Raw genomic sequence first — 21,717 nt, forward strand, 5'->3', positions numbered from 1 at the left:
AATACAAGGTGTACAGAATTGTGTTTTGAGAGATTACAAATGAGAACATATGCTTATCATAGATCATCTGCACAGCACAGCCTCTATACAGCCTCAGTCAATGACCACGGGACCCAAGAGACATTTTACAGTAAGGAACTGTAATAGTTAAAATTTCCCACTAAAACCAATCTTAAATCCATGTCAGAATCGATGGTGTCCATTTTTTCATCATACTGAAGATTGCGCTTCATTCTTCTTTTCCGTGCTGAAAAGGTCTGATTGGTCATCCGCAGGGATCTTGATGTTGATGGTGTTTAAAGACATGGCCATCTCCATGAAAGACTCCTCTGTGTCCACAGCCTGCAAGTTGCCCTCTGCGTCCTCCCGGGCCTTCTCTGAAACACGGTCCCCGTCTACGGCAGGCTTCTTCAGGCTGGGGTGGAGGAAATACTTGTGCAGAACAGCGGCAATGACTGCACCTAGGATAGGGCCCAGCCAGTACACCTGCAGCACAGAAAATACATTATTCTCCCTAATGATATCCAGCTTCACATGGCCAACGTTGTAATATTTTATTTTTATTGTGTGCAGAGACCTACTTAATAAATACAGTTTTTAAGTGTAGTCAAATGTGCACACTTGTTGCAATGCCAATCAACCACATTGCGATTAAAATCAAGTCCAAGTAGGTGATAGGGCCAGATTTATCAGATAATATAACCTATATTAATACAGCAAGGATACCTGAATTGAATGGCTTATTAGCAGATAAATGTAAAAAGTGTTTTCATGGCGTGTTGTTAAAATATGCATTGCCCACCAAAACTGTCGGTGGGTTTTATGCTGACAGCTGAAGAACATATGTCCGGTAGGAATATGTAATATTTTGCCCAAGCTACCTTATACCCAATTTAGTTCCACTAAATTAAACTACCATAAGATGTACATAAATGCACTGCAACAGGAAATGATGATTGATACACTGAGTAACGGTTAAGTGTCAAACGTGTGTAAAAGAAATGAATTTGTCAACAAAAAAAAAAGGCTTCTCCTCAAGCCAGTATTAAGATGGTCTCCATTACCCAGTGGTCGTCCCAGTTTCCGGTGATGATCGCTGGTCCGAGCGAGCGAGCTGGGTTCATACTGGCTCCAGTGTAAGGTACCTGGCACAGCACACAACAAACAAGAGGGAGGCATGATGCCGGCATTGGAACAGGATACAATGGCCAGTGCTTAAATCCACATGACAGTAACGAGGCCTGAACTCACCGCAAACAGGTGCCCGATGGTGACGGAAATGCCAATGTCTACAGCAGCAGCGCTCTTGAGCCGCTTGCTTTTGGGGTCAGAGGTGGCAAACACCACAAAGATCATCTGGAACGTGATCAGCAGCTCCATTATGAAGCCCTGGAACACTGAGATTCTGGAGCTGACCTGTTGAAAGCATTCATTATATTCATTATTGAATATATATACTGGATATAGACAAATGTAATGACTGTAGAAATGCCACAGGTCTTTCAAAGGTTTGTGTTTACCTAATGTAAAAAAAGAGTTGGTCATAACGCTGGTCTAGCTGGGTATGAGCTGGTCAACCAGCTTGTGCTGGTAGCTTGTCTTTCAAGACATAGCTTCAGTTGGTCAAAACATGTCGAGCTGGAAGCTGGTCTGAACTGGTCAACCAGCTAAACCATGTCCAGCTGGGAACTGGTCTGAACTGGTTGAGCTTGAGCACTCATTCCAACTTACCCAGGTCACTCCAAGGTGCCCTCTCACACTTTCAGGCGTCACCACAAACAGGATGCCACTGGCCGCAGTGGCTCCGAGGCACTGGGCAAGCAGGTAGAAGAAGGCCTTGATAATGTTGAATTTGCGAGTGAGCACCATTGCCAAGGTTACTGCAGGGTTTAAATGAGCGCCGCTGATGTCACTGAAACACTTCACCATCACGGCAAAGCTTATCCCGAAGCAGATGGAGATCAGGAGGCGAGCAGCAGGCAGCTGCTGCTCCTCCACCTCCTCCCATCTTACTGTTGAGCCCACGCTGAACAGGACAAAGACTAGGGTCGCCAGGAACTCCCCAGTGATTGCCCTCAGAGATTTCTTGTTGAGAAATTTCCTGAATGCAATCATGCTGCAGCTTTGGCCTCCTAATGGCAGGCAATTCCTGACAACAAGGATGGATTTTTCTCAAGTTAATTAACGTAACATCTTATGAAATTCATCACAGTTCAACAGTGCTTATTCATTCAAATATAACTGTTAACATAGCAAGCTAATTAGTAGATACCAGCACACAACTTTTAAGGGGACCAACCAGGACACTGCAACTACTCAGTTAAAACACAATGTTACTGGGATGTTTTGTCAATGTTACAACATTGCCACTAGATGGCAGCAACATTATGAGAATGTTTTGTGTTAACTAACATGTAGCTTAGTTAGCATCCATCGTAAAATGATTTTAGACATTAGCTAGGTGATGGTGTTTTTGCTTACTAGCTAACTTATAGTAACTAGCCCACTAACTTAGGTGCATGTTAGAATCGAAATGAGGTTCGCTATCTGGCGTTAGGTAATTAGCTAGCTACCAATGCTAGTGCTCATGTGACGTTAGCTAAGTTAGCTATTAACGTTATAACGCCATCCATCGATTTAAGATCGATGTGAAAAACATTAGCTGTAAAATTTAATATAACTTACTTATGACGCAGCTCTTAAGTAATAAGTAAGTTATATTAAATTTTACAGCTAATGTTTTTCACATCGATCTTAAATCGATGGATGGCGTTATAACGTTATATATATATATATATATATTGTGTTAATGTGAATTAGAAAGTAATATTTAACGTCAGCTAACAGTGAGCTATTGTTAGCTAAAGGTGATAGTTTAAATAAAAAAGTAAACGACATCTAACTTTCTGCTTACTATTAAAACAACCCACTTTCAAATGACAGTGTTAAAATGTTAAGGCCTGAGTTAGTTTATCACAATTTAACTTCGTTTGTATAAAAATAATGACCACAAGCAATTGTATGTCCTGTTTTACAATCTCACTCACCCAAACATGTTCTCTCTGTGTAGTTATGTACCTTAAATTCTCCAACTGACATCTTTTGAATGTAGCAGTTTGACAGCGTCACCAACCGACACTTTCGGAACGTTGGGTAGCTTGCTTATTTGTCGTCTGGCCTTGCATCAAGAAAAGAGAGGTTATGAGAATGTATTAGCCAGTTGCCATGAAAATGTATCTCCAACAGACACTTTGGCTGCGGTGGCACTGTACAAAATCCAGGGAAGTGTATAACTGTTTTGACAACAGTAATTAAGCCACACACATCCAACCCAGTGAGCAAAAGCCAGAATCTATAAGAGGCTTTTTACTAGAGAGGACAACATCTACATTAGCTACTCTATATGCAGTGCTTTCAATGATGAAAACACAAAATAATAACTCTGAAATGAGCTTATATGATTTAAGATGAATGTAAAATGTGTGTAAATGTTTTTCTTTTTATCTGTCTCCCTTCCTCTTCCTTCATGAGAGCAGCCTTCTGTTTCAAGTTTGTGCACCTCTCCCTTCATCTCTTGTTTCTGTAAGCCCCATTCAATTTCCTGTCATCAATCTTTATGCTCACACTATTTCCCCAAGTAGGCTACACCTTCTCCATCCTCTGCTGCTCTCCCTCCCTCCCATGTGGCACTAATATGGTTGTAGTAGCTGAATACAAAAGAGTAATACTGTTCAGCAAGTATTCCAAATGTATGGAATCTGTCATGTCATGGTGATTCACCCCACCCTGGTATAACCTTAACAAACCATGACATTCTCATAATAATGTAATGTAATGTAATGTAACATGACAGATGCCCTGTTTCTCGGGTACATCATTTAGGTGCTACTTAGTGTAGTGTTGCACAATAAACTGTAGAGGTCAGCATAATTCTTGTTTCGTGTTACGTTTTCTAATATGTATCTAAGTGACTCACATACATACTTAATTTGTATTTCATTAAATCTCATATGAATAGAATTGACTTATGTTCAGTCTACATTGAATGTGCGTGTTTTTGTGTCTGTGGGCTCATGTATATGTGCATGTTTATGTCTTATGTCCTCATTGCGTACTAATTGACTGTCCTGCTCCCAAAAAGTGAATAAAAAAACCACTAAGAGTCTCGATGTTTACTTATGTTGTTGTCTCCAAACAAGTCCCGTTGAAGTGAGCCTTGCTTTTGGTTATTTCACTGACCTTAAGTATAAATTGTTAAAGTAAAACTTTTCCAACAATATCCACGCAAGTGTCGGGTTGCAGGTATGTCGGCGCTGGGACCCGCTGGAGTAAGGCTGGAGAGGGGATATGGGGGCAGAGAAGGCGGGGCGATACAGTGTGGCGCTCGATCAATCTCAGCTTCAGACTTGACAGAGCCTTGAGGATCGGCGGGACGAGTGAAAGAGAACTAGAGAGAGGTAAGAATTTGTAGATGGATACCGGCGATGCTACGAAGATAGCTGAACTGCACATTGGTCTTAACGAATAACAAACCAATTTTAATCAACCGATGATAAGTTGTAATTAGAGTTACGTGTGCATCTTTGCCTATTTGTTGGCTGATTTATTATTAAATCGGAATTTGAGGAGTTTTTTTAGTTTTACTGAAACTGGTGATCAGCTATATTTTAGCCTGTGTGCGTGACTCGGAGGATAATGAATTGTTTTCTGCTTTTTTCGGTCAGGTTTTAGGGATGTGTGTGCATTATTTGAAAAATGAATCATTGCCTTGTGCCGAAAACTATTACTTGATAATAGCCTATACATTGTAACTCGCATGTAACTGTAGCCCATCTGTCGTTTTCAGACCTAGTATTGTTATTTTATTGTTCCATTTAATTGTTTGCATTTTTCATGATTTCTCACGGTCAATCAATTTGATAGATGAAGAGTTTTCAAGTGTCTTTTAGAGTGTAATGAAGTGCAAGGCGGGGACTGCGTTGCGCGCTAGGGGGTGGGGTTATTGCTCAGGGCAATGGCAATACAATGGAGTGGATGTAGCCAACATAAATAAACAGAGAGGAGGGAGGTACTCTAGGGGTGGAAATAGAGAGGGGGTGGGGGGTGTTTGGAAGGAAAGCAATTCTACATTTGGTTGAACTTCGTAGTACAAACAAACAAAAACAAACCAATTGCCCGTGAGAGGAAGATAAAAAACAATGGGGGAATGGGTGAATGGGTCCCCTTTTCATGGTTCCTTTGTTTTAAAGTCCTAGGGCAGTGGGGGAGGTCAATGAGGATTAGAGTAAGGAGGGGAGGAGAGGGGGGGTCAGAGGTTTTAATACTTACCAGATGTGAGCTGAGAAAGCATATGGTTTCTGATAGCCACTAGGATGCACACTAGGAATGTGTGCGAACACACTCTCAATGACATCACAGCGTGTACAAACTCAGAATTATCAGCTCAACGCTGGTGGACTGGACAGAATGCTTGTGACCAAGAGATGGTTGGGAGGCCCATAGGACAGGCACACTGTATTAGAGGGCAGTGCTGCCATTTCATATAGAGCGATTTTGTGCAGTGAGATTAGGTAACAGGGGTTGTAACTTCACCGTTATAGGTTTGATTACTTGTACCTTAAAGCAAGATGCTTAACTGAAATGACCTAGCAGTGCCTGCTCAATAGACTATGTCCAAACTCATGCAGGTTAGAGACTACAGGTAAATGTGTCAGAGTTAGATTTGCTCATGATCTAACTCCAGCACATTTACATTGATGTGGAAACTGAAAATGTTGATTAATGTGCACTGTTCCTGGTAAATAAATAAAATACATTTTAACCAGCACTCAATAAAAATTATGTATTCCCACCAAACTGGAGCATTTAGATGCATTGCATTTGTCAGATGTCTTTGCAGGTAATTCATTAAACTTGTGTGGTGAATTCCATCACTTGTCAAAGCAGAGAGACTGAAAGAGAGAGAGAGAGAGAGAGAGAGAAGAGAAACATGTTGGCTTAGACACCGTAAATGTTTGAAAATTATTTAGACTATTTTCCTGATTTATTGCTTCCCAGTAGAGCCATGTATCTCAAGAGTATGAAAATCTTTATAGGAGTCTGTTCACAATAATCAAAAAGCATAACACATAACAAGACAAACTCGGCAGCCCACATTTTTACAACACAAGGTGCAGCAGTCATCAATTGCATTTTCATTCTTTCATCAAACTGTAGAAAACACACCTGAAAATGCAATCGCCCGCACATTACATTGCTAGACACTTATAAATACAGTTTCCACAAAATAAAACAGTTTTAGGTCAATTTAGGTGGAGTGTATGGGATGTGTGGATATTTGCATGTACATGTATGTATCTCTCACACTGGTAATTTGCTTGGCTGTGGTATACTGAGGGGACCCTGTTCTGTGGGCTGGCTCTCCCTGTGGGAGAGGGGGAGAGACATGTCTACTTCTGAGAGGGATGGAGAGAGAGAGGGAGGGAGGGGGCCTGGTGGTTCCTGGCTTGGAATGCTGCCCCCGGACCGTCTGTTTTTGTGTGTTTAGCAGTGGAGGGAAGAAGGGAAGAAGAAAGGAGAAACAGAGTGGTTGCTAATGAAGACAGACATGCTGCATTATGGCTGGCAGAATTTCTCCTCGTTTCCAATCTGTAACTGCAGGGCACCAGGGGAAGGAGAATGAGGAGAATACATGGAATTACAGAGAAATTGAGGGAATAAGAGGGAGCGAGGGAGATAAGAGTGAGGGACAGGGAGAGAGAGAGAGAGAGAGAGAGAGTGAGACAGGAAAAAGGCTAGTCTATACACAGGAAAGGAGGGTCATCAGGGTCAAATAAAGCAATTATAATCAATAAACTGCTATTACTGGAATATTATGTAATACTGTGTTTTGTAAATACTGTGCATGATGTCTGTATTGCATATTTAATTTGTTAATCTCTCTCTCCCTTCCTCCCTCCCTCCCTCTCTCTCAGTATAAGTGCCTGTCTACCTCCCCAGACTGAGTGACCATGAGGGCCAGCTGTCTCCTATTGTTGTCCATGCCTGGTCAGTACAGTCCCTTCAAAATTACTCAAGGGCATGCTATATGGGCACACAACAATTATCCTGTACATGCACATGATTTATTGTTTGTATAATTGTAATTTTATATTATAATTCAATTATGATATGGAAATGTGATCATGTTTTTCATATCAGTTATGTCAGTTTTGTTTTGATAAGGATATGCATTCAAGGAAAGTTCAGTGTTTTGCACTAAAGGAGTCTGGGAGGGTTTTCTCACTCTCTAAGATGAAAGACTTTGATGGCATATGTTACCATTGTCAGTTACTCAGTGTGTCAGCTTGTCTTCCTGAATTCTTCCCCAACAGTCCTTCTAGTTGCCCAGCACTTTGAGCAAGATGAACTATACAGTAACCTCCCAGGTGAGTTTTTCTGTGTTTGCATTTCGGCAATTGTGCAGAAAGGTCCACTCAGTGCCCACTTTATGTTGTAGACCTGTACACCAGCTGGCTAATGCAAAATCAGCCAATCGTTCAAGCTCTGTCAAGGAGCTGTCTGTGTAGGTTAGGTCATCGTTTTGCTGAAGGTTTCTCTTTGTCCCAGTTCTCGGTCTCTCCTCGACCAAAGCAGGTTTTCCCCTAAGATTTTCCTGTTCATTTCTCAATCCATTTCCTCCTCAATGCTGGCAGGATTCCCAGTCTCTGCTGCTGAAAAGTGTTTCCGTAGTACAAGTCTCTCGCCACCATGGCTCATGGTTTGTGGCTCACTCAGATGCTTTGTGGTGCACTCAGTATGGGATTTGAGATGGGGTTTAGTAATGCCTTACTTCTTGCCGCTGTGATGAATGGCAGTTTTGTGGAGCAGTGGGGGTATTGTCAATGGATCGCTCTTTCAGAAAGTCTCCGCTGGCCTCACAGTGGATTAGTTAGTCTCCTCCTGGCTGGCGGCTCTGTTTGAGGGATAGCCTGATCTCTTTATGTATTTGCAGGCTGATCTCATAAAATGTAATGTGTATAAAATGTATTAACCAGCCGGCATTCCTTTGGCTGCCTATTCATCTGCACTATTGACTGTTATTCATTCAGGTGTCCATCTATTTTTTGCATGCCTACAGGCAGTTCTTCTAAGTGTAAACACATTTTCTTATTTTCCTTTTGATTCACAGATGAGTATGATTACCCGTTTCCTGGTAAGGCTGTTTGTGTGTGTTTGTATTCTCTCAGTTCATCTGTGTTGTGTAAAATACTACAATCAATCAACCGGTTACAATTTACTAAACAATCTCACTCTCATCATTGCAAAAACCTGTTGAAGAGAAACTCAAAATTGACCAAGCGTTGTTCAAGATGGCATGAAAGCAATTCATTTCTCTCTGTAAATTACCTTTGGATTGTTTCCATGGTCAAATTTGGAGTTGGGTGCATTGACTCAGATCAGAACCGTTGTTGGTAAGTTGTAAGTTGATTATCCTTGGTTTCCTCTCTGTACAGTTTTAGGGAACACAGCCTCTTCTCCACAGCAGCAAGTGCTTTTGGAACGCCCCTTTGACTCTGCCCCATCTGGTAGGGCCAATATCATTTTCCATATAATCTGCTGTCATTCCATTTTCATTTTTATAACTGTCACTTTGTGCAAATAAATGCAGACTGGACAAGCCTTTCCTTATGCAGTTATGTGGCCTTCATGTGGAAACACATGAAGGCACTCTTGTGCCACTGTACCAAATGTGGATTTGCCGCAATATGTGTTTATGGCCGTCTTAATGTTCATGTAAACCAGAATGGCCAGAGCAGCTGCTCCATACAGGACAACATAATCATTAGTATGTGTGCCCGTGTCTGGCAATCACCGTCTCACTGTCTGCACATGTTAGTATTTGTGAGTGAAGTCATTTCTGCATACATGTTTGTAAGTATGTGCCAGTTGTAACATACACATGCATGTGTGGCAGTTGACAACGTGTTGGTGTGTGCGTGTATGCAGTCATCAGTGTACGCACGTTTGTTTCGGTGTTAGCATACGAGAGCTACCGTTCCATCGCCTGCATGCACGTATGTGTGCTGGAGGCTTTGCTGTATGAGTTATGATTTTATGTTTTGTGTTTCAGAAGCTGAGTTACAGACTGAGCCCACAGAGCCTGGACCTCTAGGTAAGAGACAGGAGAAAAAAGGGTGTGTGCGTGTATGTTTATCTGTGTAAATGCAAGAATGTGTGTGCGCGTATGTGTATGTGATGTTCTGCATTATTGAGCACGGGTGTAAGTGAGTGTGTACTCCTCTGTCACGCAGACTGCCATGAGGAGCAGTACCCCTGCACCAGGCTCTACTCCGTACACAAGCCGTGCAGGCAGTGTTTGAACAGCCTCTGCTTCTACAGGTACAGTCTGACTGCGTGCTGAGACACTTTTAATCCAAAGTGACTTTCAAGAAGTGCGTAAGTTCCTCAACAAGTGAAATGCATCAAATCCATAAGTGGAAAAACACTTGGATGTAGCGCAGTCATATATATAAACAATAGTAATAGTAAGTGTGGATTATTTTATTTTATGGGGGGAGGGGGAGGGTAGATCAAAAGGTACAGTCTGAAAAGGTGTATTTGCAGCTGTTCTGACAGTGGTGGGCAGGTTATTCCACCACTGAGGAACCAGAACAGAGTTCTGTGCATTACTGCATTACTGCACACGTTTACCTGGCCTCTTCTCTGTCCATGTCTCTGTAGCCTGCGCAGGGTGTACGTGGTGAACAAGGAGGTGTGTGTGAGGACAGTGTGTGCCCACGAGGAGCTGCTCAGAGGTGAGGGCCTAACTGTCCTTTACCTGACCCCTGAATGATATGGGGCTGTTTGCCAATTTTCCAGACCTCTCCTTTTTCTGTGCTCACCTGTTTCTCCATCTCTCCCTCACACACACCACCTTTCCTCCTCTAATCACCTCCCTTCTCCTTCCCCACTCCCTCCTCCTCCTCCTCCTCCTCCTCCTCCTCTCCACCTGTAGCGGATATGTGCCGTGACCAGTTCTCGCGGTGTGGCGTGGCGGCGCTGAGTGGCCAGTGTGGGGCGCTAGGGAGCAGCTGTGGGAAGAGCTGCGGTGGATGCTGAGGGAGGGGTGCGCCTAGATACTGCCCAAATCCCCCGCTCCAAAAACCCCCTGCCTTCCCTCCCCCAAAGACCCTACTGTCTGCACCTTTCTTCCACCAATATCTCCTTTTTCTATTAAGAACTGTTACTGTTCCTCCACCCCCATCCCCACATTATTTCTTATATATGTGTATAAATACATATACTTTTGTACCCAAATATATATTTTGACTGTATGGTGTCACTGGTGCTATTAAAAGAACTATACACTGGTGCTATAAAACAGCGGTACGTTGTTCAGATGCACATAAACAGCTGAGGTTGTACTCAATATACTGTGTGATTTTTTTACTGTATCATTTCTTTTTTGTTACTTTTTTGTCTATTTGTTTTACATGTTTTGTTCTTTCTTTGTTAATGTGTATGTTCAAGCAGTGTTCAAAATTATGACGAAATCAGGTGACATTTTGCATTAATTTCCATCTTAACTAATGTAATTGTATTGTAACTACAAAGTAATGTAATGGCAATTACTGTGCAATGACATGTCATTTTAAAGTAATGCATTTGTCACAAGTCAAAGTTTCTGCAGTGACACTCTGAATGAACCTAAGCTTTACCCTGGAATCACCATAACTTTACAGAAACAGTGCCATAATTACTATAACTGCCTAGCTACTGCAGCCTAACTATAATTACCATCACTCTTAACCCAACCCTGACCCTTTATGTGATTATACAAATATGTACTTACACAGCAGTTGCTCATAACTTACTGATGTAACTACAATGCAGTACAGTCCATTCCATATGAGGAATTAGAAAATAACATGAAGATAGGGCCAGTGAATTGTGCCTGCCTCTGCACTTGAACAATAACCAATAATCAACTCGGGCACAGGTTACAGGACAGCAAGCTCAGCCAATCAGGCATCAGTCAGGTCAGATCAAGTGAACTGCACACCAGAGTAATGAATGTGGTGCCCTTTGACCTTGGGATGGTTTGTCTTTGCTGGGTATTTCAGTGAGATGCAGTGAATGGTTGTGTGGCATATGGTACTCAGCATCTGTGGCAGTGAGATGCAGTGAATGGTTGTGTGGTGTATGGTATCATCATCATCTGTGGCAGTGAGATGCAGTGAATGGTTGTGTGGTGTATGGTATCACCATCATCTGTGGCAAAAGGTGCTTATTGAAGGCTGCTCACAAACAGTTACTGTACTACTACTTTAAATTCTTTGTTTTGTTTTTTACGGCCAAAAAAGTGCACAAATAAATATTTTCTGCGATATCATGTGTCTGTTGTTTAAATGTGTACCTGATATGCATGTGTATTTTGTTGGTCCAGTTTCAGGGATAGTCAAATTAGGCCAGTAGCATTGCTTGTTTTCTTTTCTACTCAATAGTTAATTGATTGTGAAATAATTTAGATAATTATCAATAGATAATTGATTAATTAATGCCGCTGATTGGCCATATTAACCCAGCAGGTTTAAACCAGTCCTGATTAGAGGGGAGGAATGAAACCAGCAGTGCTACTGGCCTCACGGGCCAGACATGAATATCCATAGTCTCGGTGGAGTCCAGTTAAGTGACACTTTACTTTATAGACTGTAAATAACTTTATTAAAAATCTGAGGTGGTGGTGGTGGTGGTGGGGGGCTTGAAATGAATATGACAGTCCAGAGGAGAGGAATCTTAAAACAGCCCAGTTTGAGATCTTCCACAACACAACCAGCCCTTCTGGTGCACTGCAGCCTGAATTTCAGTTTCCGACACTGGGCACAGCTACCCCATCCACCCCTATCCTGCAGCACAGCTGGAACCGGGCTGGCACTTGCCAATGATGACGGTAACGGTTTCCCGAAAGCAGATCTGCAGCACAGAGAGCGCATTCAAGGCTGGCTTTCGCCCAGGTGCAGGCGATCCAGACTGCCTGGACATCATCTGCAATCTGAGACTGAAGTTTTCCTGGAAGGCATAACTAGAATCCAAAAATTGCGTCTTTCTCCCCCTGATTGTTTGCTGTGATCAGCAACAATGACGTGCTTCTCTCTGTAGAACAATAAACATATACTCTGCCAAGGCACCTTCAAAGTGCAGCCAGGAGAAAGGCCCCTAAACAAAGACTGGAATGAAATGTAAATAACGGCCCATCCACTCAAGTTCTGTACAACTGCTGTCATTCAGTCTCCTTTTCAGTCCTTATTTACCTCCGCTTTTTAGCTGTTGCCATTGGAAACGATATAGTCTCCTGCGCCCGGTATATAGAGCAGCATTCGTAACTCTAGTGAGATGAGCTGACAGCTAAGGAAACCACAAACCACCTGGACCCTGAAATCTGTGAACCAGCCCAGATCCAGCTTTTCAAAAGAGGTGCAGTTGGCTCAGTCACACTATTCATGTGCCCAGTGTAACGGGGAAACTGGCTTGAGTGCACACTTTCTGACGCAGACGCTGGCTCAATGTTACATGGACAGAATGCAGGGTGCTACGCTGCAACCCCCACCCGAACACCCCTGACCCCCAATGTCCACTCCCATACAAAGACACATACAAAAATAATCTTTCTAATATTAAACCAGACTATGATTTACAAAAACATCATCCTTTAACTCTTCTTTTTTCAGTGATTATCGAGTGTTAGTGTGACAGCACAAACTTAATTAAAATCAGCACATATACACACATTTAAATATTGTGGCATATTAGTAGTGGTCCCTTACTATGTGCTTCATTCCACAGGATAGAAAATAAATCCTGTGACAACGAATAAAAGGAATAAAACTCTACATGCAAGGTGCTAACTTATCATTTGACTACTTTAGTATTCCACACTCAAACACATGTATAGTGCAGAGCAGATATGGCTGAACAGTTCTGTTATTGCAGCACACTTCTTCATTTGAGCTTCCTCATCTGCTCATACTGCGCTCTGATTGGATGCTGGGCACGTCATTAACCCAGACTGGGGTGCTCCAGGTGGCATGGCATCTCTCCAGTGTTCTTGACTTCTCTTCCCCACCTGACCACCAGGGAGTGCTGTTCAGTTCCCGCCTGACAACAGGGAGGAGGGCATCGGGAGCTGCCGACGCTTCATTTCCTGTTGGAGCTGCTCTTTCAGAGTGGACACCTGAGGAACAAGAAATCAGCTATCAACGTATCTCAGTGACACCTCTGTAATCCGCCCTGTCTGCCCCAGTCTGCCCCTGTCTGCCCCAGTATGCAACAGTCTTCCCCCGTCTGCCCCACTGTGCCCCAGTCCGCCCCAGCCCTACCTGCTCCTCCAGGCCTTTCACGCGGTGTTTGTGTGCCCTCTCTCTGGCTGCCAGCGTGCGCTCTGCGTCCCTCTGCGCCGCCCTCAGCCTCTCGGCCTCTCGCTGGGCCTCGTCCCGCTGCCGGGCCGAGCCCTCGCTGGCGCTGTGCAGCTGCTCCATCTCCACCAGCTGCGCCTGCATTCGGACAGACCGTGGTCACCTTAACCACCCCACGCCGCCAATTCAGCCCCCCAGCACCGCGCAGCCCCATCTCAGCCAACACCAATATAAGCCACAATCACGTTCATCCTAGCACAGCGCTAATACAGCCATGTGGTCAGTGTCACCCCCGAATAAGAAAACAAAATGGGATGCGGTCCCATTTGATCCAGCACTAATATAAGCCACGGTCATGTTCACCTCAGCACAGTGCTAATTCAGCCAATGGTCAGGCTGCACTATACAGCGATAGTAGCACTCTCACAATGGTGGAGATTAGGTACAGCACAAAGTAATCCACAACGCAGACAGATGCACCAGATCAAAACCCTCCTTTCCAGTGTGAGGTTTTGGGCAAACATAATAAGCATTTTGTTCCTCTGGGAGAACCCCAGAACCAAAGCTCAACAAATGGAGGAAACTGGGGAGAGAGAGTTACTCACATCTGAACAAGCTGAACATATATTATGTGAGCATGTCTTGCAATGTAATCCATTTTTTCAAGATTTGATTGATGTATTAGCAGGATAAGTTCCTTGAGATGACCCTTCTCATTTCTCAGGGGGTCCCAAAGATTCCACAGGCCACTTTTGGATATTTATTTTGCGCAAATCCTGAGAAAATATGCATTCCACGTGCACCACACTGATTTACTCGATTCTATCCGGGGTCAACATCACAGAATCCCACAGACATCTGCTACATAAGCATTAAGCTTCCAACTACAGTCCAGCCTGCTACTCATCCTACAAAGAATACACTATCCTAACCTCAAATTATAGCTACTACTAAGCAAGCAACTAAGACTAATTACCCTTATTCACAAAACCCTCAGTCAGTGATGGAGTCTTAAGACCAGGTCTTGGTCATAGGCACCATTTTATGTCTGGGAAATGTGTGGTCCTGGTGAGCGATGCTGAAACTATTTTTTCTGCATTTGAACTTGGGTCTTAATTTGATTCGGTTGACTATACATGCACACATTACACATACACACTCAGTGAGCATTTTATTAGGTATTGATTACTTATTTTTTAGACTTATTAAGTCTTCTGCTGCTGTTGCCTATCCACTTAGAGGTTTGATGCGTTGTGTGCTCAGAGATGCTCTTCTGCATACCACTGTTGTAATATATGGTTATTTGCGTTACTGTAACCTTCCTGTCAGCTTTGATCAGTCTGGCCCTTCTCCTCTGACCTCTCTGATCTTTCTCCTTAACGAGGTGTTTTTTAGCACCATTCTCTGCAAAACAAAATATTCAAACCACCCTGTCTGGCACCAACAATCATTCCACGGTCAAAGTCACTTAGATCACATTTCTTCCCCATTCTGACATTTGGCCTGACAGCTGAACCTCTGACCATGTCTGACCATGTCTGTATGTCTGTGTACAGGTCTACCTAATAAAGTGATCACTGAGTGGAGTAATGGTTCTGGAATGTGAATCTGTATGTGCCCACAAAGAGTGCAAATATCCAGTCCAAAAGCACAAGAACATGGGCAAAATACATGCATTTGGTTGCAAATGTGGTCCTATGCTAAAATGTGGCCTTGGTCTTGGACGTGGTGGTCAATACTCCATCACTACTTCCCCGTTTCCATGAGCCCACCCCACTCACCAGACACATAGCTATCTTCTTCCTTATGTACACCATCTCCTCCTTTTGCACAAACGGCCAATAGAAGCACAGAAACCTCCACCATCAGCCAATCACTTAAGGACTGTTATTCACCGAACCTAGCACACATCTCTGGCAGAGCTTACACCGTAAAACCAATAATGTTTGTGAAGACAGGAAGTGAAGGCTTGATTCTGTGGCAATGTGGCACAGCTGTGTGAACAGAGCTGGGATCACACTGAATGGGCTTTCACACCATGTCTCTTTGAAAGCTGTTGTCAGGAGCTTGTCCGCATTAACGCAGAGCAGTCACGTGAGTGCGAGAGTCAATTCCTCACAGTGTGACTCTCCACTTCGCTGTCTTTGATCTGTGCCTGGGAAACTCAAGTACAACAACAGCTGAACCAACTTAGGGAGGATGATATCAAGTCCTGAACCCCGTTTGGCTAGTCAGACTGCTACTGGCAGCCACACAAGCCCCCTTTTCCATGTGTGGAACCAATCAGACCTGAACTCAGAACTTGCAGCAATTGTAGCCCAACTATACATTTTATAAACTGTATATAACCATATCCTTGTATGTACTGTAGTTCACAAAGATAGTTTCTGCTCAGTACATTTATCCATTTACCAGGAACCAAATTTATGTTTGGTCTGAGAGAATCCATCTGACATATGTACTATGCCTAGCTTTCCAGAATCATAAACAAGCCATTCATCAGAAACTTTCCTCTGGTAAGTACACTTAATTCGCATTCAGTGATTTACTGAAACCACATACATACAGTTGCTGGTCTGGGAAAGTTCTTAGCCAGGTCTAGCAATATAAATCAGGAGAATCCACTTATGTTCTCTTGCAATGTAAATCGCTCTGGACAAGATGGTCTGCTAAATTAATGAAATGTAATGTAATAATGTAAGCTATGGCAGACATGGGTAAAGGAACACCCACTGTCAGTGTTTCCAGTCTCCGCTGGCTCAGACGGGCTCAGACTCCTTCCTGTAATGGCTGAATTCCATGTGAACCCAGGCAGGCGGGCAATATAGGGTGTGTAGGCCTTCAGCTCGTTACCTAGCAACCCCGTCATCTTTACTCTGCGGTTCTGCCTGGCCCCACTCGTGACGAAGAAAAAGGGAGTGTGACTTGGCCGGCCACCTGTGTCCCCCTGTCATTATATGCCGTGTCTCTGTTGCCCTCTGTTGCCCCCCCCCCCCCCCCCCACCGGGTTTGTGCGTACCTGCAGCAAGGTGATCTGCCTCTGCGCGTCCTGTAGTTCCTGTTCCGCTGTGTTGAGTGAGCGGTCCAGACGGCCCTTCTCCGCAGAGAGACGCATGCTGCCTTCCTCCATCTTCAGCTTCTGACGTTCCACCTGGAGGGAGAGTGAGTGAGAGAGGGGAGAAAGAGAACAAACTATAAAATACAGAGATTTACTCTATTACACAGACTGACACCTAGAATGACACCTACATAAAAACGTTACCCAGACACATACACGCAAACACACACACAAACACGCAGACATACACAATACACACACACAGACACACACACACCTTGTCCAGCGTGCTCCTCAGGGCGTTCTTGTCCTTCTCCAGGCGGATGGCCTGTCTCTCTGCGTCTCTCTTCTCTCCCTCCAGCTGCGCCACCGCCCTCTGCAGCGCGCGCAGACGCTCCTCACTGGCTGCGCGCTCCGTCTGCGCCGTCTGCGCGCTGCGTTGGGCGTCTGCCACACCGGCCGTGCGCTGCCGCAGGGCCTGGGAAGGGCCAGGAGAGAGGGGTCCATGAAGGTGTGTGAGTGTGTGAGTGTGTGTGAGTGTGGTGTGTGTGTGTGTGTGTGAGTGTGTGTGTGTGTGTGGTGTGTGTGTGAGTGTGTGTGTGTGTGTGAAAGAGAGTGTGCGTCTGTGTGTGTGTGTGTGTGTGGTGTGTATTGGAGACAGGGGTCTTCTTCAGTTGTGTCCCATTTTATCACTTGACATGTCCTCATGTTGTAGCTTTTTATCAGTGTTTTGAGTCAGCCAAGTCTGCTGATACAGATATGTTTTCGTATCTCAGTCCCTGTGTCTCTTCTTTTGATATTGAGCTTCATAGCTCTTTCTTTTGAAATATATTTCATGATTATACATTTAATTTGCAATTGAATATCTTTCAATAACCAAACCTGTTTAATCTGATCTGTATTCAATTCCTAGTATACAGACTGTGCTTCAATTTATTATTGTTCTCAATTTACTGAAATACAATTTCTCAGGTTCTGGAATTTACCATTTATGAAAATACTCCCTCCATTATTTAGGAGATCCTTCATAAGGCACAGACTTCATTATGGTGGAGACTTATGGCTATACTAATGCAAATATAGTCGCTACTTTATTAGAAATTGTATTACATTTGCGTCAGGAAATTGCAGGAGTAGGACATGCATCCCTCTCTTACCTCCTGAGAGTGGGTTAGTTCGGTCTCCAGTTCCTCTTTACGGAGTTCACTCTGGACAAGCTCCGCCTGCAGGGTCTGCACGCGCTCAGTCAGGGCCGTGATACTGCGCTTGCCCTCCGAGAGCGAGGCTTTCGCCCCGTCCACACGCTCCTAAAGCAACGGCACCGCGAAATCAGTCATCCGCTAATACCAGCTACGCAGTTTACATACAATGATACTGCTACACAGAGAACATATACAGAATAGTCTGATAGAACATGTGCACCTCCACACTGTAATATTAGACATCCTAACCCTGACCGTTACTGTGGATAAATAGTCTTACATCAGTATACCAGGCATACATGCTAAGCCCTGAGGCCCCAACGACCCCCCTCCTCAAACCTGCAGCATCCTCCGGTCCTGTTCCGCCCCACCCAATGTCTTCTGTAGTGCCGTGAGGCGCCCCTGGGTGGTGCTGTGGGCAGCAGTGGTTTCTTGCAGGCTCTGTGCCAGCCCTTGAGCCTTCTCCTTCAGTGCCACTTCGCTTTCCTGAGCCTTAGCAAGCGCCTGGGTCAGCCTGTCCACCTCCCTCTGCAGGGCAGCTATCCGCCGCTCCCCATCGGACACCTTCGGAGGGGAAAACTCAAACGGTCACACGGGGAAAATGGAAACGGTCACGTGGGGACAGTCAAACGGTCACAGAGGTAAACTAAAATGGTCGCGTGATGAAACTCAGCTCTCATGCGGGGAAACTCTTACGGTCATGCGGGGAAATGCATACCTGCTTGAGGAGGCTGTCGACGCGCTCCTGCGTGACCTGGCTCTCGGCCTCGCGGTCCCCGAGGCTCAGCTTCAGCCTCTGGAGCTCCCCCTCCTGGCTGCGGCGTGCCAGCTCCAGCCTGGTGCCCCGGCCCTCGGCTGCCTCCAGCGCCTCCCGCAGCTTCCTCCGCTCGGCCTCCAGCCGCGCCTCCCCCGCCTTCATCTTACTCAGCTGCTCCTGCAGGGGGGGCAGGGGCAGGGGTCGCATGACTAAGCAAAAAACTATGTGTTTGTGTTTCCGTGTGCTTGTGTGTGCTTGAATGTGTGCGGGCGTATGGGCATGTTTGTGTTACAACTGTGGAACAAACAATGTGTTCATTCCAACGACGTTTTACCCCAACTCTTCTATTTCTCAGAAAGTCCAAAACGGTAGACCTTCCCCTTCCTATCACTGAAATGTGCTCCATCGATATTGGGACACGTGTCCTCAGACAGATGCCATTCCCTCTCACTCTGGCATCTTTCACTAGGCATTCAGTCCTTTACTGGAGCCGGCAAGTTGTCTGAACAAATATTCTCTGTTACTGCAATGACTTGGCAAGGGCAGTCACTAGGAAAGAAAACTTTAAAAGGCACAAAAACATAACAAGATCGTTATAATGAGAAAGCTTGAGAGCCAAAAATATCAGTACCATTATATGAGTATTACGTCTTCCTTAGGCCAGAACAGTGACACATTTTCATTCATGCTGATAATTAGAGCAGGGGCACTTTGAAGCAGAAGGTTTGTCTGAAGTTTTCACAGAAACACAAGGCTTCACCTCAGCTGCTCCCATTTAAGCCCACTGTCTAACTGGCTGCAGGGGAGCATATAGGGCCTCTTCTCGGGGAATAGCAGCAATTGTGCAACCCATTGTTTATCCAAGTCTTATCCTTTAAAGAGCATTATTGGAATGCACTGTGAGAATATATTTCTCGGAAAAGGTTCCCTAAAATATATTTCGTTTTGTAAAAATGACTCCGCCTCGTCACAAGTTAATATAGTCTTGATGTTAAATCATGGAAAATGATGTGTACATAAGGTTGGGAGTAGTGTAACTCATTGGAAGTAGTAATTTATCACATTATTTGGAGAATCAAATGAAAAGGAAATAATGTGAGCAGTGAAATAACACACGAGGCATGAATAAACATTTTGTTAAGTACTTGAGTGTATGAGGGCTGAATGGTTCTTCCATATGTTCACGTGTCAGACTCACAGACACTCCACAAACACGGCCGCATACAGACCAGACATAAACACAGAGACAGATACACACCTCACAGCTGGCTGCCTCCCCTCTCCCCCTCTCTCTCCCCTCCCTCTCTACCCCTCTCTCGCCCCTCCCTCTCTACCCCTCTCTCGCCCCTCCCTCTCTACCCCTCCCCCCCTTCCCCTCTCCCTCTCTGCTATAGACAATTCCCTCTCTTTTCTTTTCTGCGTCCATCCCAGTCCCTGGTCTGCACTTTCTCAAACTGAAATGCAGATTATAAAATTCCCCCACCCCTCACACTCATTTCTACCAAGCCCTCCTCTTGCCCTTTCTCTTAACTTTCTCTCTCTGTCGTTCTCTCGCTCCTGCACCTCCCACATTCTTTCTGTGTGCCTGTCTTTCTCCCACTCTGCACTGCAGATGAATGGAGCCTTTATTGCCTCCCCAAAACCATAATGGCTTTCTCCTCTGCCAGCTGGGGCAGGCAGCGGTTCAATATGAGGCTGGTGGGGTCCTGAAAGGTCGGAAGTGACGTGAACTCTGCCGACAGGCTCACTGTCTCATGTGGCCTCGTTCAGTAATCAAGCCAGACGGGAAACTGGACATTTACACAGGCTCTCTCTCTCTCTCTCTCTCTCTCTCTCCCTCTCTCTCTCTCCTTCTCCAGTCCTCCCTACTGACACCACTCTCTCTCTCTCCCCCCCTCCCCTCTCTCCTTCTCTCCCTCTTGCTCTCCCTCTCACTCTCTGCAGTGAGTGTTTTAGCCAGCAGGGTCTGTGCCAGGGGAAGGATAGGGGGAGCAGGAGAGAGAAATAAAGGGAGAAAGGTGATGGGGAGAGTCAGGGTGAGAAATGAGTGCATGTAAGAAATAAAAAGATGGAAGGAGTGTAGAGGATCCGTGTCAGTGTTCCAAATTGTTGATATTCATTAGGCTGATGTCATTATCATGACAGTTATCACCATGAAAGTTGGTTATCTTGTGTGTGTGTGAGCGCGCCCACACAACCAAGGGTATTTGTGTGGTTGTAATGAGCTTATCTGAGCGTGAAGGTATATTCTCAGTACCTGAGTGTGAAGGTATATTCTCAGTACCTGAGTGTGAAGGCATGTTCTCAGTACCTGAGTGTGAAGGTATATTCTCAGTACCTGAGTGTGAACGTATATTCTCAGTACCTGAGTGTGAATGCATGTTCTCAGTACCTGAGTGTGAAGGCATGTTCTCAGTACCTGAGTGTGAAGGCATGTTCTCAGTACCTGAGTGTGAAGGCATATTCTCAGTACCTGAGTGTGAAGGTATATTCTCAGTACCTGGATGTGAAGGCATATTCTCAGTACCTGGGTGTGAAGGTATATTCTCAGTACCTGGGTGTGAAGGTATATTCTCAGTACCTGAGTGTGAAGGTATATTCTCAGTACCTGAGTGTGAAGGCATGTTCTCAGTACCTGAGTGTGAAGGTATATTCTCAGTACCTGGGTGTGAAGGTATATTCTCAGTACCTGGGTGTGAAGGCATATTCTCAGTACCTGAGTGTGAAGGTATATTCTCAGTACCTGGGTGTGAAGGTATATTCTCAGTACCTGAGTGTGAAGGTATATTCTCAGTACCTGGGTGTGAAGGCATGTTCTCAGTACCTGAGTGTGAAGGTATATTCTCAGTACCTGAGTGTGAAGGCATGTTCTCAGTACCTGAGTGTGAAGGTATATTCTCAGTGCCTGGGTGTGAAGGCATGTTCTCAGTACCTGGGTGTGAAGGCATGTTCTCAGTACCTGAGTGTGTCGTCTCTCAGTCTCCGCGCTCTGTGCCACTCTCTCCAGCTCCTTCACCCTGTCGGCCAGCGCCCGTTTCTCCCTCTCCACCCGACGCATCACTTCCTCCTGCTGCTGCAGCGCGGCCTGGGCTGAGCTCAGCCGCCCGTCCACCCCCCGCTTCCCTGCAAGGCGGCGGCCAATCACAGCGCAGGGTTCACACACCATACGCTTTCACCGCCATAACAGTCATAGCCACTGTAACAGCAGCTCTGTCGCTCCCTAAAGTGTGATGTTTCTGTTGTACATTAGGCAGAGTGTGTCGCCGTGCACAGTGACTGTGGGAGCGATGGGGACAGCGGTTTGAG

The 21,717-nt window shown here is 45.0% G+C and overlaps 3 protein-coding genes across 4 annotated transcripts in view; 1 reads left to right on the top strand and 2 right to left on the bottom strand.

The window, feature by feature from the left end:
* Positions 1-210: 210 nt before the first annotated feature.
* On the bottom strand, positions 211-2,115 carry LOC133109408 (aquaporin-4-like). The gene is made up of 4 exons (XM_061218730.1): positions 1,732-2,115; positions 1,252-1,416; positions 1,065-1,145; positions 211-486 (listed from the first exon to the last, which is right to left on the bottom strand). The coding sequence occupies exons 1-4, from the start codon at positions 2,113-2,115 to the stop codon at positions 211-213; spliced, it is 906 nt and encodes a 301-aa protein (XP_061074714.1).
* Positions 2,116-4,382: 2,267 nt separating this feature from the next.
* On the top strand, positions 4,383-11,369 carry mfap2 (microfibril associated protein 2). 2 transcript variants are annotated; one of them, XM_061220456.1, is made up of 9 exons: positions 4,383-4,457; positions 6,975-7,047; positions 7,374-7,427; positions 8,171-8,194; positions 8,496-8,567; positions 9,113-9,154; positions 9,294-9,381; positions 9,724-9,797; positions 9,998-11,369. In XM_061220456.1, the coding sequence occupies exons 2-9, from the start codon at positions 7,011-7,013 to the stop codon at positions 10,099-10,101; spliced, it is 495 nt and encodes a 164-aa protein (XP_061076440.1). In that variant the 5' UTR covers positions 4,383-4,457; positions 6,975-7,010; the 3' UTR covers positions 10,102-11,369. The 2 variants fall into 2 exon arrangements, with proteins under 2 accessions (XP_061076440.1, XP_061076441.1); XM_061220457.1 differs by having other exon boundaries at positions 9,116-9,154.
* Positions 11,370-11,728: 359 nt separating this feature from the next.
* Positions 11,729-21,717, bottom strand: part of LOC133109409 (rootletin-like) — a 28,661-nt gene continuing 18,672 nt past the window's right edge. The window contains exons 28-35 of the mRNA XM_061218732.1: positions 21,371-21,534; positions 18,373-18,588; positions 17,994-18,218; positions 17,610-17,759; positions 16,730-16,930; positions 16,414-16,545; positions 13,359-13,532; positions 11,729-13,213 (exon numbers count right to left, since the gene is read on the bottom strand). Of these exons, the coding sequence (XP_061074716.1) occupies positions 13,127-13,213; positions 13,359-13,532; positions 16,414-16,545; positions 16,730-16,930; positions 17,610-17,759; positions 17,994-18,218; positions 18,373-18,588; positions 21,371-21,534 (1,349 nt within the window). The 3' untranslated portion in view covers positions 11,729-13,126. The remainder of the gene's footprint in view (positions 13,214-13,358; positions 13,533-16,413; positions 16,546-16,729; positions 16,931-17,609; positions 17,760-17,993; positions 18,219-18,372; positions 18,589-21,370; positions 21,535-21,717) is intronic.

Source organism: Conger conger, chromosome 14 (assembly GCF_963514075.1).
Source record: "Conger conger chromosome 14, fConCon1.1, whole genome shotgun sequence".
Taxonomy (NCBI): Eukaryota; Metazoa; Chordata; class Actinopteri; order Anguilliformes; family Congridae; genus Conger; species Conger conger.